At 33.8% G+C, this 17649-nt stretch overlaps 2 protein-coding genes across 2 annotated transcripts; one reads left to right on the top strand and one right to left on the bottom strand.

Annotated features, from left to right (window-relative positions):
• Window positions 1–6065: 6065 nt before the first annotated feature.
• On the bottom strand, window positions 6066–9869 carry LOC124413009. Its single transcript, XM_046893298.1, has 3 exons — window positions 9704–9869; window positions 7963–8249; window positions 6066–6316 (listed from the first exon to the last, which is right to left on the bottom strand). Exons 1-3 carry the CDS (start codon window positions 9858–9860, stop codon window positions 6188–6190), a joined length of 573 nt encoding a protein of 190 aa, XP_046749254.1. The 5' UTR covers window positions 9861–9869; the 3' UTR covers window positions 6066–6187.
• A 2496-nt stretch (window positions 9870–12365) lies between these two features.
• On the top strand, window positions 12366–15934 carry LOC124413008. The gene is made up of 4 exons (XM_046893297.1): window positions 12366–12761; window positions 13265–13536; window positions 13991–14137; window positions 15593–15934. Exons 1-4 carry the CDS (start codon window positions 12683–12685, stop codon window positions 15860–15862), a joined length of 768 nt encoding a protein of 255 aa, XP_046749253.1. The 5' UTR covers window positions 12366–12682; the 3' UTR covers window positions 15863–15934.
• Window positions 15935–17649: the final 1715 nt, after the last annotated feature.

Here is a 17649-nt window from a genome sequence, read left to right as displayed (position 1 = left end):
GTGCATGGGTTCAAGGAGATGACTTGAGGATGACTGAAATTATGTGAATTTAAACGAGTATAGCAGTTGCAGCAGATGACTGGACGAGCGTCTTTGCTCATCGTTGAAGAGGTTCGTTGTTTCCAAAATCTTCATCGTGTTTAACCGAGCCGCTCGCCCATTGGCTGGCTTCAGATGCGAGGGCGTGGCGTCTCGGAAGATTGGTCCAGCCGAGCTGATCTCCCCGTAGCCGTGTGTCGAATATGCTGCTGCGAAAATAATCAGGGGAGAACATTGTTCCATGGAATATCTGCTCTCAAATCAACTTCCTGTATGAATAACAGTGTATCTTCGCTGGCAACCTTTTTTTACATCGATTATTTCTCTCCTTTCTGTTACAAACGCGTAAACGTTATTCAGATATTATCGTTTATTGTATCGAGACGGATTATTTACGATCAAGATTACACGCGAGATGCTTTCGAACCAATTTAACATCGAAAAAGAATCATTTCTTGTATAGTTTCCGTACAATTTTTTTTTTCTTTTTTTTTTCTTTTTTTTTTTTTTTTTTCTCGACTATTTTCTACTTTTCTATCATACGCGGAAATTTATACTTTTGCTTTGCATTTACATAAAACTAAACGATTTTTTACGTTATCTCGAGAATTAATACATCCAAACAATTCTTGCCCGAGTCTGATCAGTAAGTGGACTTACTGAAAAATTTTGACAAAAACAAAAAAAAAAAAACAAAAACAACAAACAAACAAATTTTCTTCAACTGTTAGGCTATTATTAGAGGTTGGTTTAATATATATGTCTCGAATTAAAGTAAGTAATATTATTTTAGGCCATAAAAAAAAATATTGAGAAAAGATTTTTTGAAAATTATATTTTTTTTGGACAAAGGACATTTGCTCCGGAATATAATTTTTTTTGGTTACATATATTGATAGATATCTATATGATGAATGATTCATTCAATACAGAAGGTATTGAAGAATGCAGAGTTATTGAAAAAAAATAGACAATTTTTTAAATAATTTTTCGGAGGTGGTTAAAATTTATTCCATCGGAAGATTCTCCAATTTTTCAGTTAGCAAAACTGTACAGATCTAATGATCCATTCCGTGCAGAAAATTTTTGTTTTATTTTCGATAAAAAGATGTTCGTGAAATGGTGTGGAAATATATTCGAGATGGGTCATTGATGGGAATCTGTTTTCTCCTATTTAACCCTGAAAGAGATATAAATGAGTTTTCAAGCGTGCAACTGTACAAGCAATAAATTAAAACCTGACTTATATTGCCGCACACGTTTACACGCGTGTGTATAATGCATATTTTATTCGATAACGCTTCGTACGCGTGAAGCTTGAAGCTCGATTGCACAGGTTGGTAACTCGTTAAAATTAAAATTGCATCCACGTATAATTTCAATTAATTCAGACTCTTCGTGGATTCGGCAATAAATCCGGCATTTATCTCTCCTGCTAACCGTAGCCCTAACTTGAGAAAGGCTTAGAAACAGCTCGAAGTCGTATTTGCCCTTTCCGATCGAGATTTATTAATTCATAATTTATATTTTATTTATATATATTTTTTTTTTTCTTAGTCTTATGTGACAAAATGCTATTTTTTGATGTTTTAAGAGCCCGCTCCAAAGAACAGTTCAAAAAAAAAATTTTCAAGAGGTTGCTCACATTTTTTAAAACGTCAGATTTTTTGGTGCATTTCTTTAGATGTTTTCGAGGGACCCTTTAATATTCATATTAAAATTTCATAAATTTTTTTTCTTTAATTTAGTAAGAAAGAATAGATAACAATATACCACGACATGAATTAAAAATCGAACAAAATACTGAAAATACAATTTTTGTTAATTTAATTTTTTGAGGATTTGTGACATTTTAAAAAATTTGGAGCAACTTCTCGAAATTTTTTTATCGAGCTGCCCTTTAGAGTGGGCTCTCAAAACATCAAAAACTAACATTTTGTGAGACTGAAAAAAAAAATAGTCGGTTTTTTTGCGCACCCTAATATATATATATATATATATACTGTCTGTTTGCGGACTCTTCGAAATAGGTTTGTTATATTATACGCTTAATAATTAAGTTACGCTTAATACGCTTAATATAGCAAGTTACTAATTTCCGATTAGAAAATAAAGAATTTAAGAGTATCGCAGAGATCATTACATTGGGCAGAAGTATGTATGTGTGGTACGTGTTTTCAAAATCTGATCGCGGTATCGTAAAGCTCTTTTCAATATTATATTTATTTCCACGTGTAGCAATAAATTTCGAATGTCAGTAAGATAGAGCGGAAATTTAACGATGGTTAATAACTTGGTACGATTTACAAACCTTTTTTTATGGAATGAAAATAAAATATATATTCTCGAATGAATCTTGGATCTCTAAAAAATAAACTTGCCGAATAATTTATATCATTCGTATTATAGGAACATTATATATATATATATATATTCAGAAATGATGTGCAAATTTTTTTTTTTCGAAACAAACGAAAGTTACCTATAATTAGAGAAGGGCCAAGACGTAGTTAAAGAAAATAACAATTTTTTTTTTTTTTTATTCCATTAGAAATACTGAATTATCAGACACGCTTTAGTTGTATTGTTATTTTATAAATTATACACTGAAATAATTGACTGAATTAAAAGTTGTGATATTTTTTTTTTAGAATTTCTAATTTCAGTGAATTATTTTAGTATTATTTATAAAAGAGAAAGAGAGTAGAATTTTCAACAATACGGCTGTGAAATTGTCAGAAATTGTTTGTTTTTTCTCTCTTAAACAAACAGTTTGAACGGTTAAGATTAATATGCAATACGAGAATTGATGATGAAAAATTTATTTCATATTTTTTAGTTTTCTCTTTTTCTTTTTCACAAAACCAAATTGAGAATATCTACGATTTTATCAAATATTTTCGCTAAATTTGAAGAATAACAACGAAAAAATGGCGCCGTTCCGAAACTTTTCAGGATTTCCTTCACAAAAACTACGCAACAGAGATTCAAGAAATGCAACTCACGTTGCTTAATTTTTATTCAATTAGATCAATTTTTGAAAATTCACTTCCGAACAAAAATTAGACATGATTTATGAAAATCGGACACGCGATGGGCATTTCGATGTTAAAAATTCGTAGAATAAAGCGAGTTCTGTAAAACTCCGTATTAAAATAATTAAGATTTTCGAAATTCAAATATACGTTTATTTTACATTTTATTTTCAGTATTTACAAAATATCACTGAAATTTCATTTTATTTCATTAGCTTCATTTGCGTTTACATCTGTTTGTTGAGTTTCCTCCATTCTTCACAATTAAGGGGCTAATATAGTTTCTCGAGTGTGAAATGGGGACGATTTTTCAGGACTAAGATAAAAAGAAAAAAACCTCAAGTGGACAAATATTTAAAAATTTTCATGAAATTTTCATGAAAAAATATAACCGCAGTATCTGGAAATTTTTTTTTTTTTTTACCTTAAACCAGATGAGATTCTTCGTACCATGAACTAGAATCTTTTTGAAATTTTACAAACTAACAAAAAGTCAGCGGATTGATAAAAAAAAAAGCTTCAGTTTTGCATTAAAAAAAAAAAAAAAAAAACCGCTCGTTTTTGTCTCGGGAAATTCGCACTTTTTAAAAATAAAAAAAATTTTCATTGACCATATACAGAGTATAACCACAACTAGATATTACTCTCTATAACGGGTGTCTTATAAAAACTATCGTGCAAAGAAAGACGCGTGTCTGATGGTTAATTATATCAATTCGGTCTCAACTTAGGGATGCGTAAGCTGTAGCAGAGATGTGGTGGTAATTGCTCTATAAAATACCGTTTATATATATAGTACACACACACACACACACACACACAAATACGTTTTTCCCTTAACACAGCTCGAGTCAGCATATATATATGTATAGACACACACGTGTATGTACGTATGCGTGTGTATAGCACGAAAGACGATGATTATATCTCTTGAAGCCATATGGTTACCTTTGTATACCGGGACGTAGCATTCGGTATATATACACCGAGTTAAATGTTTATTTGGACAGCCATGTTTGAAGCGGGTTCCTCCGCCCCCACGCTCGGTTATCCAGAGTAATATGTACACAACCTCGTACCTCTATTCGATTTTATTAGGCTTTAAGATTTTCGATACCGTGACGAAGGTGTGAAAATAACGCGGCTCAACTTCCGCTTCTTCACTAGTCTTCGCAAATTTATTATTCGATAATTAAGAATTCCAGTCTCGTAATCATTATTTGTATCGTTGATCTACTCGAAATCCAGATTTATTCTCACTTCGGCTCTAGAACATTTCGTCGATTTAGATATTAGAAAACATTAACATACTATGGATAAATAGTTTTTCAACTTTTTTTTCCCTCATTCATAATGATAGTTAAGAAATAAGTTCGAGGCGTTAATTCTTTGGAGTTATTCGTGTGAATAAAAACAACCTCATTTTCATGTAAAAGAGAGAAGAAATGAAAGGTTAGGAAAAAATTTTTGCATCCTCTCAAAATCATGATGAATATTTCCTTTAAATAATCCTTTGCATCAGATATATATACATAGAGAGAATTCTTTGCGATATCGACCAACGTCTGACTATTACTATTTCTGATTTTGTTTAAAAAATTATCTGCAACTGTCCAAACCCTAAAGTCCTAACTCTCAAACAGTAACCTGAATTTTTTGAAATTTTTAGACAAGTGCTCAATTATTTATGAATATTTGAAGAGAATTTGAAAAGAATCTTTTTTAGACTCTCAAAAAATTCTCCGAAACTGTATTTTCTGTTCCAAATATTTCAAGACCGGACCCACGATGAGTCTATTTTTTTCATTTTTTTTTTTCAGCACTTTAAATTTTTTTTCTCGTCGAACGGTCTGAAAATTTTCAAAAAATTCTCAAAATTTCTATTTTTCACTTGAAAAATTTCTACAGCAGTTCAATTTTTTTTTTTTTTTTTTTTTTTTTTTTTTTCCGACACTTTCAGCTTTGTTTTTATCAGCTTTATAATAAAATCGTTCTCGAAATTTTCTTAGTTAGTGAAAAATACATGTTTTGAGAATTTTCAATCCGTTTAAACGAGATCTTCGTCCGTCAAAAAAAAAAAAAAAATTGAAAGTGCTAGATAAAAATGAGAAAAAAAAAAATCAATAAATAAACAAGGTCTGTTTAAAAATAACTCTGAATACTAATAAATAATTAATCGGTTTAGTAAAAAAATGTGAAAAAATTCAGGATGTTGCTTCAGAGTTGGGACAACGGCAGAAAAAATTTTGAACTAAATAAAAAATTGTGAGTTTGCATGAAATCCTGTTTCAATTGTCAACGTGCGAGTGTCTATCGGTACATGAAAGGCCGAGTTGCGACACTGGAAGACTGAATATTCATAAAAAGTACTCGCGCGAGTCTAGCAGTGTTTATATTAATTAAATATGAATTCCTGAACACGTCGGACCACCAGTCGTGCACGACGGGAGTTCCCACTTCGAAATCAACCAGGTGTAGAACGTATATGTATGGATATTCATGGTAAATGTCTGATACCCACAAGCCAGGTGTACATCTCCATGGTCGACGCGACGTGACGTAACGTAAATTATGGGATTCGAGTAATGGGGAAACATATTGAGTATCGTGATCGCCTCGTCTTAGAAAATGTCATTTTATTCTTTCGAACGTGACGTACAAAAAGACATTTTTTTATTAAATATTAACGCGTACATCGAAATGAACATTAAGTCAAACTTATTTCACGATACTTTTTGTTATTATGGTTTCTTACAATCGATTCCGGATGTGATTCTGTAAACACTTTTTTATGTAACATCTAGTAACTCAAAAAACTTTCATTCAATATTTTGTTTTTAAATCCTAAAAACGAATTGATCAATTCCATGAACTTTATGGTACGGAAAAATTTTAAAGTGTCTTTTGTTTGACAGTATTTGGTATAACGATTTATTTTCTATCAAGGAAACGTGAAACGTTTATTTAGACGAGAAACTTACTCACGCTTCAATACGGCTACCTGGAATTAATTTTTTTCGAGTCACTTTGACCACGAATACTGATTTCCAATAGTAATTAACGATTGAAAAATTTTATAATTAAACATACACTCGAGAACTGAAATACATGGTTCAATTGTACAGCGCGTAGCCTTCCGACAGCATGATCATCCCTTGGTACAATCTTTCGGTGTTAAAATCGTTCTCCATTGGATCGTGAAAAGCTGATCTCTTGGGCCGTTTCACCGGAGTTTGCAGTCCCTGGAACAATCGATATAGGCACAACAACAATACGTTATGTTTTCAATTTTAGTATACTCGACTCGACTCTTGTAATTTTTTGAAAATCTTTTCTAACTCGGTTTACCTCCGGTGAAAATTAGTAAATTTTTAATAAGAGTAATGTTTTTCAATCAAATTCAGCACTCAACTTATTATTTTTCTATCAAACGGTAGCGACAATAATTGAATGGAAACAAAAGCATTTTGGTGAATTCATAGGAAATAGTCTTCTAAATAAAATGATTGTGGAGGAAAATCGAATGAAATTACTAGGTTTTTGGCAATTTTTAACTGATTTTAAACGAACTATCATCTGAACTTTTGCTCGAGTACACATTGCGAGGACCAAAAGGGACCAAAAGCGCGTAACCCACAGTTTTTCAGTATTTAATGACTTTACTGTCACAAGATCTTATGGAACAAAAATAAATAAGGCTGATTTTAATTAAAAATTAAAAAAACAGTGGATTAATTCATATGGTTTTTGCTCCTCGACAGAAGGCTAGTACTTGCTATCTCTGTATTTTTTAAGGGATTTTATAGCTGCCCTGGTCAAAATGATTTCTAAGATTTTCTACGAATTTTCAGAGAAATTGAAATATTTCGTATAATTTTGTAAATATGCATAGTTTATCATAAAAACTTGCAGCTTCGTAGTAATTTTTATTTCTTCAGTAAAAAAAAATCTACAAGACAATACAATTGAAGAAGAGAAAAAAAAAAAAAAAAATTCAACAATCCTTAACGAAAAACTATGCATATTTACAATTTTTGTATAAAAAAATACGAGATTTTCCGATTTCTGTAAAACTCTGTAATAGTAGAAATTTTCACAAGAGTAAAGATTATAATAATTCCATAAGCAGATACTCGAAGATTCACAATCTCGTATAAAAAAATCAGAAAATAGAACGGATTTTTAATCATCCGACCTTAATAAAAATCGAGCATGATTATTAGGGTGGCGCAAAAAAACCGACTATTTTTTTTTTTTTTTTTTTTTTTTTTTTTTTTTTTTTTTTTTTTTTTGAGTCTCGTGTGACAAAATGTTAGTTTTTGATGTTTTAAGAGCCCATTCCAAAGGACAGTTCAAAAAAAAATTTTAAGAAGTCGCTCCACATTTTTTAAAACGTCAGAAATCGTCAAAAATCGTCAAAAATCGATTTTTTTTTTAAATTTTTTCCCGTTACTGTATAATTTTATAGACAGAAAAAAAAATAAGTTTCTGAGAGTTTCAGTTTGAAATTTGAATTTTGAAAGGTCGCTCATAATTTTTTTCTAATTTTTTGGTGCATTTTTTTAGATCTTTTCGAGCGACCTTTTAATATTCATATTAAAATTTCATAAATTTTTTGTCTTTTATTCAGTAAGAAAGAATAGATAACAATAAACTACGACGTGAATTAAAAATCAAACAAAATACTGCAAATATAATTTTTTTAATTTAATTTTTTTACGATTATTGACATTTAAAAAAATTTGGAGCGACCTCTTAAAATTTTTTTTTTGAGCTGTCCTTTGGAGTGGGCTCTTAAAACATCAAAAACTAACATTTTGTCACACGAGACTCAAAGAAAAAAAAAAATAATCGGTTTTTTTGGCGCCACCCTAATGATTAATTATACCTGGAGAAATATAACATTTCCTGGCGTCGTGACTGCGGCATTTCTTCTTAGTGCAGTGATGATAAGAGTCAAAAGGTATCCTCCGAACGCGAAAAAGGACAGGGCAGTGACAGCCAGCTGAAAGAACTTTGATATTTTCGAGCTTTTATACCATCCTTCTTGCCAGTAGTCGTCGTGACGTCGAACAATTTTTGAATTCGGCCTCGCAAGAGGGAGGGCAACTGGCAGAGTCGATGAGGGGTGTTCAAAATCGGTTTGGAGAGTCTCGTTGTTCTCATGCGACTGATCTGAAATACAACAAGTGATTTACGACGATTGGGACCCATTGGGCCTGAATCAGACGTTCAGGAAAGAGAAAAATCTGTTTCGAAAATATCCAGCAATTTTGTTTGCGCCAATGATAATTAAGGGGTCTACCCAACTGACGAGCAAAAACAAAAAGGTTTTTCAAGAATGTTTTTAACAAGTTTTAATTGTGAATATTGATGTAGGCTTTGTTAGGGTTAATAAATATGCTCTTGAATTACATGAAATCATTTTTTTTTATTGATTTTAATCATTTTCAAAATTTTAATCACGTCAAAAAAGCGGTTCCTTTCAATTTTTTCGAAAAATAGCCGCCGTTTTGTTCATTTTACGAATATCAAAAATTGTTTGATTCATTCCAAGGCCATTAACATGCTGAATCTAAAACCGTTCGATTTTTTGGTTTCAGGTTAACCATCTCTGAGAAATCATCAACACCGCAAACCTACCTTTTGTCAGACTGATTTTCAACTTCGATTTCCGTGTACAAAAAGTGATTAAAATGAATAAAAAAATTTATTTTTACGGCATGGGCATTGAAAAGTTTACTTTTTGTGGCATTTCTCGTTACGTAAAGTGACGCTTTATACGGCAGCGAACAAAGTTGCGGAATAAAGTCTTTATTCCGTAATTTTGATGCGCAGTTCGAAGTGCGCATCCCAAACTGCCAAATAAAGTAGCTTCGTCGAACAGATCGCGACATAACCTCACTCTTCGTTTTGCTTTTCAATGCCCATACCGTAAAAAAGATTGTATGTGGCATGCCCGTAAACCGTTTTTTGGCTCGGATAATTTCAGTACTCGCTTTCGGCTCGCCTTGAGCTCGTCCTGAAATCTTTATCCTTGCCAATAAAACAGGCGGTGTACGGGCATGCCACATGAATAGTTAATCCAAGAGCATATTTATTAAGCCTAACAAATCCTACATCAATATTGACAGTTAAAACTTATTAAAAAAATTCTGGAAAAACCCTTTTTTCTGTTCGTCAGTAGGGTAGACCATTAATATGATTGAAACAATACACCCGCTATGTGCATCGAAATCGCACAGGCTATATTCGTATAACGTCAACAATTTGAGAAAAGATTTATTAATCAAAACGTTCAAGATAATTAAACTCTGGCGTTTTACGATACGATCGCCATGTTTGTGTTCGTTCGGTTTACTCGCTGGTTGGATACTTTAGCTGATTATTCGCGAAATATGTGCAATAAAATTATGGAAATTTATTTATTCCCCCTCAACATAGTGTCGGATAAAAATTCATCCACAAATTACGCAAGACGATTAGCTCCAGAGCTCAAAACGTTCCAACGTCTATAGGAGGAAACTAAACGTATAACTTTCTCTCTTATTGGAGATGGAAAATCCATGTGCATGAAAGCTTGCGGTAATCTGGCTAGGCCAAAAGAAGAATAGAGAGAAAAAACGAACCTTGATCGAAGGTGAACACTGATTTCATGTGGATCAATTTATCCATCGGCAGCTGACTCAGGCTTCGAACCTCGTTAAAGAATAGGTCTAAACCAACATCCGCTGCGGCTGAGGCACTCACCGCGCACCCAATTAGTATAAACAGTTTACTTAACATCGCTTATCACTTCTCCAAGTTTTTTCAATCAGCAACCGGTCTCGATTTATTTTCTGTAATTAGTTCACGTGCATTCCTGCAAGAGAGTGAAAAAACTTGTACAGATTGTCGAATTTTTCTCAAGTTTCAATCGAAAATTTATACCAAGTAGAATGTAAAACCCAGTATTGTTGTTATAATAAACAATGTAGAAGGAAATCTGGAAATTTATTTATCGTTATAAATAATCTGATCGCACTTTAAACCGTCATTTCACTCGGATAAACGTTCGAATTTTAATGATACAACAGAATTGTAGATTGGGAAAATTCTAGGATTAGCACAATTTGTTTCCAACAGTCTAGACTATGAATAAAGGAGTCTTAGATAGGCAAAAGCGTAAAACTCAATTGTCGAGGTGTACAGACCGCGACTTCGAGGCGAGAAGCTTAACTGTTAAATTTCAAGTTGAAATTAGCCGAGCCGTGGATGGAATATGCATGCCCGACAAAGCACGAAACAACTGACCAGGTAGAATACGAAGAGACGAATACTGACGCGAAATAATGACGTGATTACGTAATTGCCCCTTGCGGCTCCGTTAAAATTGAATCTCTGACGGTGTTTTAGAGTAGGAAAGAATTTGTTCAATGATAATAATGCCAACTTAGGCGATATGCTTGAGGAGAAATTTATTTGGGCAGTTTTTTCAGAACGTGGAGAGTTTTGAGGAAACCTCGAGTTTTTATAAACCAATAGCCGTTGTCACGCAAAAAATTTCGAATTTAGACTGAATTGTGAAAGTTTAATCAATCGGTTCTCGTTGTGTTCGTAACTTCAATCATTTTTTTTCGCCAATTTCTTACTTTGAATTCTTTCTTCAGCGACTAGACTTTACAATCACCAAAATCTTTTATATCAAATTTATAACTTTTACGTGCAAAAACGTATAAACGCGGATGAAAATTCTTTTCAGATGACTTTTGGAGGATAACTCGATCACAGTTTATAGAGAAAGCAAACGATATAGTTACGCGAGCAAGACAGTTTCGGTAATCTTATAAACAATAACAAAAAATAATAATATGTACGTGACAGCTGAACGTTCGTTGTTTCAATTTGCTGTTTTTGATTTTCATCTACGAGGAGATAGAGTCCTTACGTTAAATAAAATCTGAACTCAATGAGTTTTAATCTCACGAGTCGAAACCAGATTTCATTATTTTCCTAATGCAGCAATTTATTTTCGAGCTGTACCACTGATACATCGTTAACTCGAGGCTGTAAACTGCGTGATCACGAGGTGTGTGCTTGAAATCGAAAGAGGACAGGAATCGGGCGCAAGGTCTGATGCACAGCTTATTCTTGGCTCGACTAACAATAAGAAAACGGTGCCCACTGAGTCCAGCAATCTCTGTGTTCGTTCTCAGTACGTATTTTATTGTTAGAAAAATGCAATACCGACCACGCGATTCAAGCGTGATTTGCAAGCCACGTGACTAGGTCAGTAATTTTGAGGTAATTTGTTTCTGGCTAGCCTTTCATTTCAGTCAGAAAAAGCATCACTACCTGATAGATTCAACATTTCATGCCCTTTCGTTAAGGTGCTTATAAAGACACGTTGTACACCTCGAAAACGCGGGGATGCAGAACTCCTATACCGTTCAAGCGATCAGAGTGAAACTTGGGCAGTTAATGCCTTATTTTGGCAAAAAGTGGAGCGACTTTTTGCTTTTTTAAGATTTGGAAAAAAAAATTGAAAGGTTGGTTACCACCCACAGAAATTGGCCAAACTTTCACAGTTGCACTGAATGGATCGAACTACCCGGTGTGATGCCACTCGGCGGTGATGAAACACACATTTTGAGCCCAGTTCCATGAGATTTGATGGTAAAATTACGAAATGGCAGCTGATCTGATTTTCGATTACGAAGTACACCGAAATCTCATTTTGGCGACATTTGTTACCGACATTACGCGCATGCCGGTAATGTATGCGTGTAATGTCGGTAAGAAATTACCGACAAATGTCACCAAAATGAGATTTCAGTGTTCTTCGTAATCGAAAACCAGATCAGCTGCCATTTCGTGACTTCACTATCAAATCTCATGGGAATGGGCTCAAAATGTGTGTTTTATCACCGCCGAGTGGCATCATACCGTATAGTTCGATCCATTCAGTGCAACTATGAAAATTTGGTTAATTTCTGTGGGTGGTAACCAATCTGTAAAATTTCTTTCAAAACTTTGAAAAAGTAAAAAGTCGCTTCACTTTTTGCCAAAATAAGGCATTAACTGCCCAAGTTTCACTCTGATCGCTTGAGCGGTATAGGTGTTATGCATCCCCGCGTTTTCGAGGTGTACAACGGGTCTTCATAAACACCTCAAAATAAGAGCCAATAACAAACTGACAAAATCGCATCATTAATTGTGGCGAGATTATTTTCTTGAGATCACATTAATATTCCGAAGGGTCTGAATGGGGACTGTGTAAGTACATGGGAAATGGGTAAAAAAAAGAAGAAGTTAGCGGTGAGTATGATTGTTACGTGACTACCAGCGTGAAACTCAATTTCCGCGGTGTGTGGACCGCGACTTGGAGGGGAGAATTGTTTAACTGTTAAACTCTATCTCGGAACGAGTTACGAGAAACTGGAGGTGACATGCATGCTCGTTAAATTGCGAAGGAAGTAGACCAGGTAAAATGGACAAAGGTGGATACCACGTGATCATCACGACACGCGATAATGAGGTGACGTTATTATAATCATCACTCGTGAATCCGTTAGCAGTGAAGATCCGGAGGTGAACTCCAGTGTCGAAGAAATTTTCTTATCGCGAGGATGTCGACGTATGCTATGCTTCTCCTTGGCTTCAGCCTTTTGTCTTTTACCCACGCTTATGCCGCGGTCCAACGTCCAGGTGAGTGAGTACCCAACAATTTTGGGCAGCCCAACGTTCAGAGAAATTTCGAATTGTGATTACTTTTAGTACTCAATTACGTGTTTTCGTTAGTCGTCGTTATCAAAAATTGTCTCATTTAACGACAAGATGCAGTGTAATACAACTATAATCGTACCAACTGTTATGACGACACCCATTTTACTCGAATTCTTAATTAAGTCACTATATAAAGGAAATTCTTCTCACAAGGAATCCCAGCTGGAACGACCCTTCGATGTTGTGATTTTAGTGCATCGAAAACTAAAAGACAAATATATTTTTTATCTGATAATAAACTGTTTAAAGGGGTGAAAACTACTCCCAAAGATGGGCACCCAACGGGGTGATTTTTGGATGTGCTTGATGGATTTGAATGAAACCAACGCTGAAATGTTTGTATTCAAAGTAAACGTTTCTTCGTTAGTTTTATTCGGTCGATTCATCATAGAATGAGCAATTGAAAACCTTGAGACACTTTTCAGGGGTTTTGGATACGATTAAATCGGGTTTGGAATATGCCAGCAGCTACATTGGAATTGCTAAGGATATAGCTGAACTTGTCGCTACGAGCTTGGGACACGAGAAACAAAACCGTGGTGACAATGGAACTGACCAACCCAGCAAGAACTTTACTGGAAAGAAAAAATATTTTGGAAACCAGGGTCTGATGGCGGCTTTTTTCAAGCTTCTTGGTCTCGATCCAACTAAGATCAACGCCATCGCCGTTAACAGCGCAATCTTTCTGGCTCAAATGGTTCGTTTTGTTCTGGATGTTTTCGGGCGGTTGGTCTTCTTCTTTTAAAGCATCTGCGGATTGCTTTTTTCGTTTATGTCCGGTAAAGGATGCTTAAGTCGATATGTCCGGCGATTGAAGATCCTAAAGGATACCCAAAATGCAGATTTAGAAAGAACTGAAGTTAGTTCAGTTACCTGATTTTCGTTTTTAAAATCTTCTGAAAATTTTCGATAGTAAAAATTTCGAATCGTTTAACGTTCAAAAAGTATCTGCAGTCTTGCTCCATGTGGATGCCTTACATAAATTATTCGAAAAAAATTTGAATTCGAAATTTCAACGCGCATTCAAAATTTTCATTCAAACCAAGATCAGTAACTAATGCAAACTTGAGACGACATCTTTTTTTTTTTATTTCTTGATCGTACGGTAAATAATTATTAATTGTTCAAACAATACAACGTGGGTCTCGCAGATTAGTACTGCCTTCAACTTGAAGTCAAAACTCGATCGATCACGAGGAATGGACTTGAAATTAGATGAGGATCAAGATCCACTAACAGATGATGATAAATGGATTCGAGGTCCGATGCAGCTTATTCTTGATTCGACTAACGAAAGGGTGAGCATTGAACAGTTTTTGCACCTATGGACCAATCCACCACGAAGTGTCGGCCATTAAAGCAGTCATTGTATCATCAGTCATTTCAATCATGAAATTATCTGGAATATCGCAATCATTTTTTATAAATTTAATCATTTGCAATCATATTTTTATCATTTTTATTACAATAGTCATAAAATATTCAAAACTTTGACGTCAGTTATCCAAAATTTAAAAATCGTGACAGTAAGACAGTCTCGTTAAATCGTTATTTTCACTTCACGTGTGACCCTTCGCAATATTGGCGTTTGAAATGCGATCTTTTATTGACGAATTTTGGGAAAAATTACATTAAAAAATATGCAAAAACAATTTTAACAGCAACAGATCCTAGAAAAAATATTTTGAAACGTACAGAGTCTTGTTGAGCGGGTATTGGAAGTCCAGATTAGAGCGATTCGGACTCTGGGAAGAAGAGTCTCTCGCACTTCAGAAACAGTTTTCTGTTTTTTTTTTTTTTCCAAAATTATTCGAATGTGAAATGAAACGATAGGCGACTTGGTCACTTGACTAAATCATTTTGACAAATTAACTAAATCGAAATTTTTTAATTGAAGTCATCGTTTTTGGAACACATAAGGGATATTAGATTCGAGTGAATGGACTCGAACAAAATATAATGTTGTTTCAAGAATTCTTTTCTCGCTCCGTGTAGAGCTATCCAACAACTCTTTCAATTTTGGTGATAATTTCGAGTAACAATTTTGATATCTTCTTTTGCCGTGTATCGTAAACGGCCACGAAAGAAATTTAAATAATATGATAAATGACAGATTACTTTCACTTCAGAACTTGCATCCAGATTGCTGACTCATATTTTAAAACAAAGTACGTATGATGCTTCAATCCAAAGTGATTAGTCGGCTTAATAATTAGGGTTTACGATTTAAACAGGTTATTCGGACATACTTCAGAGATTAAATAGCTAGATAGAGATTTATAAATTCACTGAGAGATCCTAAATTACAGAATCATTCGAGGTTGGCAGCTTCTTCGTCGCTGCACGAATAAGGCGGATCTCAGTTGTGGAAAAAGCGAAGTTATATGCGTCCCGAATACCGTGGGGCAAGATTTTTCAAAAAATTCTTCACTTTTAAAAGCATGAAAATAGAATTTTGGACAAAATAAAAATGTCTTAGCGGTTGTATGTGATTTCAATGGTTTTTCAAAAACGATGAGAACACATTTTTAATGTGTACTTGGCGAAAGGTTTTTGCACCAGAGGTGCTTTTTGGGGGGATCAACTGCAATGAATATATAGAGTTTGGATTGTGTTGTAAAATTATCCAGATAAGTATGCATAAAATGTGACATATTATTCCAAATTACATTCATCTCACAGTTCTTCGGCCATTCCGGATACTCCATTTTCGTTCGATGACGAAGCCAAGCCATCCACATTCAATATTTCAGATCCAACGTCTCGTCGCTCAAGCAAAAGATGAAAACTTGCCGAGGCATCTCGTCGATCGCATAGACGGACTCGACACGGATTGCGTTCGTCTTTTCGTCTGCAAAGCTGCGCCGGTTATATGGGCTGCCCAAAATTCCCTGCGTGGGAAAGGAAACGGAAGTAGGAAATGGGACATCACTACGTGGCTCCCTTCGAGAGTGGAGTTTGAAGAAAACGGAGACAAGTGCGAAGAAAATCACACAGCTTGTCGATTGTTCCCCGAATCATAGCTTTTTGAACATCTCAAGTCACCTAAAAACATTGTATTGTGTATTGTACGTGGAATGAGATATATATATATATATATATATATATATATATATATATATATATATATATATATATATATAGTTTTTGATGTTTTAAAAGCCCACTCCAAAGGACGGCTAGAAAAAAAAAATTTTAAGAGGCCGCTCCAAATTTTTAAAAATGTCAAAAATCGTCAAAAAATTAAATTGAAAAAATTATATTTTCAGTATTTTGTTTGATTTTTAATCCATGTCGCGGTGTATTGTTATCGATTCTTTCATACTAAATTAAAGAAAAAAAATGTATGAAATTTTAATATGCATATTAAAAGGTCGCTCGAAAAGATCTAAAGAAATGCACCAAAAAATTGAAAAAAAATTATGAGCGACCTTTCAAAATTTAAATTTTGAACTGAAACTTTCGGAAACTTATTTTTTTTTTTTTTTGTCTATAAAATTATACCGTAACGAGAAAAACAAATTTAAAAAAAAAATCGATTTTTGACGATTTCTGACGTTTCAAAAAATGTGGAGCGACCTCTTAAGAATTTTTTTTGAACTGTCCTTTGAAGTGGGCTCTTAAAACATCAAAAACTAACATTTTGTCACACGAGACTCAAAAAAAAAAAAAAAAAAAGTAGTCGGTTTTTTTGCGCCACCCTAATATATATACATCCGCTCTTGAACACGGTCAAGTTAACGATGTATATAGTATTTCTGAATATATCCGAAACTCTGGATATTTTTAAGCCTGTGTGAATACGTAGAATTTTATGATTGCTCAATTCAAGTTGAGTAAATTTGCTGTTTCCTGCAAGCAATTTATGAGGATGGAGACTTGCATCATCGTTGATTTTTTTTTTTTTACCCATTCACGTTAAGAGATAAAAATACAAGTTTAAAAAACAAATCCATAAAATGTCAAAAATCTGGGCACATCTTTAACAGATTGAAAACGAAAACTGGGCCATTTTTTATGGAGGGGATTCTAGTGTGAGAAGTATTTTTTTTTTTTCCTCAAAATCTAGGAGGATTTTCGTGGTCAATAATATAGAATTTGCACTACCTTTCGGAATTTTTTTATTGCACAATATTACAAAATGGCGGCTGTACGCGTAATAACGTAAAAGTGTCTACGGTACGAACTAAAATTATGTCGACGTAGCAGAAATTCAGATATTATTGACTAAATTATCGCTCCTCAAATAATTTCTATCGAATCAAATAAAATGATCGTAGTTTTTTTTTTGTTTGAAAATGAGATAAAACAAGAAGCGCTCACACTAAAATCCCCTTCTTAAGTCAATTTCTTTCCCTTTCCGATTCATTTCATCGTCACATTCTACGATGACAAGACTTAACGACGAGAAATAATTTCAACATTACAGTTTATTACTGAGTGTTAATACACAATTGATACAATATTTTTTCCAGGTTTGGGAAGGTAAACATTTTTATTATATATATACGTATATACAATATGAAAGAGTCCATCGATCAACCTAACGAGAAAGGGAATTAAAACACGTGAAAGTTCATTTCGTATTTGCATATTTCGATTTCTTTTGTAGGTATTCGGCTTTTCAAATCATAAATTCTCAAAATACAGACAATACATTTTGGTATTTTATAATGAATGTATCAAGCGCTTGAAAAATTCAATAATAAAGAAAATATTTTTGTGTCCAAAATCGGTTTTCGTCTATACCGGAAAAACAAATAGTTTGAATGAAAAATATGACGAATTTGCGTTTCACGATAGAAAATTT

Source organism: Diprion similis, chromosome 12 (genome assembly GCF_021155765.1).
Source record: "Diprion similis isolate iyDipSimi1 chromosome 12, iyDipSimi1.1, whole genome shotgun sequence".
Classification (NCBI taxonomy): Eukaryota; Metazoa; Arthropoda; class Insecta; order Hymenoptera; family Diprionidae; genus Diprion; species Diprion similis.
The sequence above is the reverse complement of the archived record's forward strand: the minus strand, read 5'-3'. Positions and strand labels throughout refer to the sequence as shown.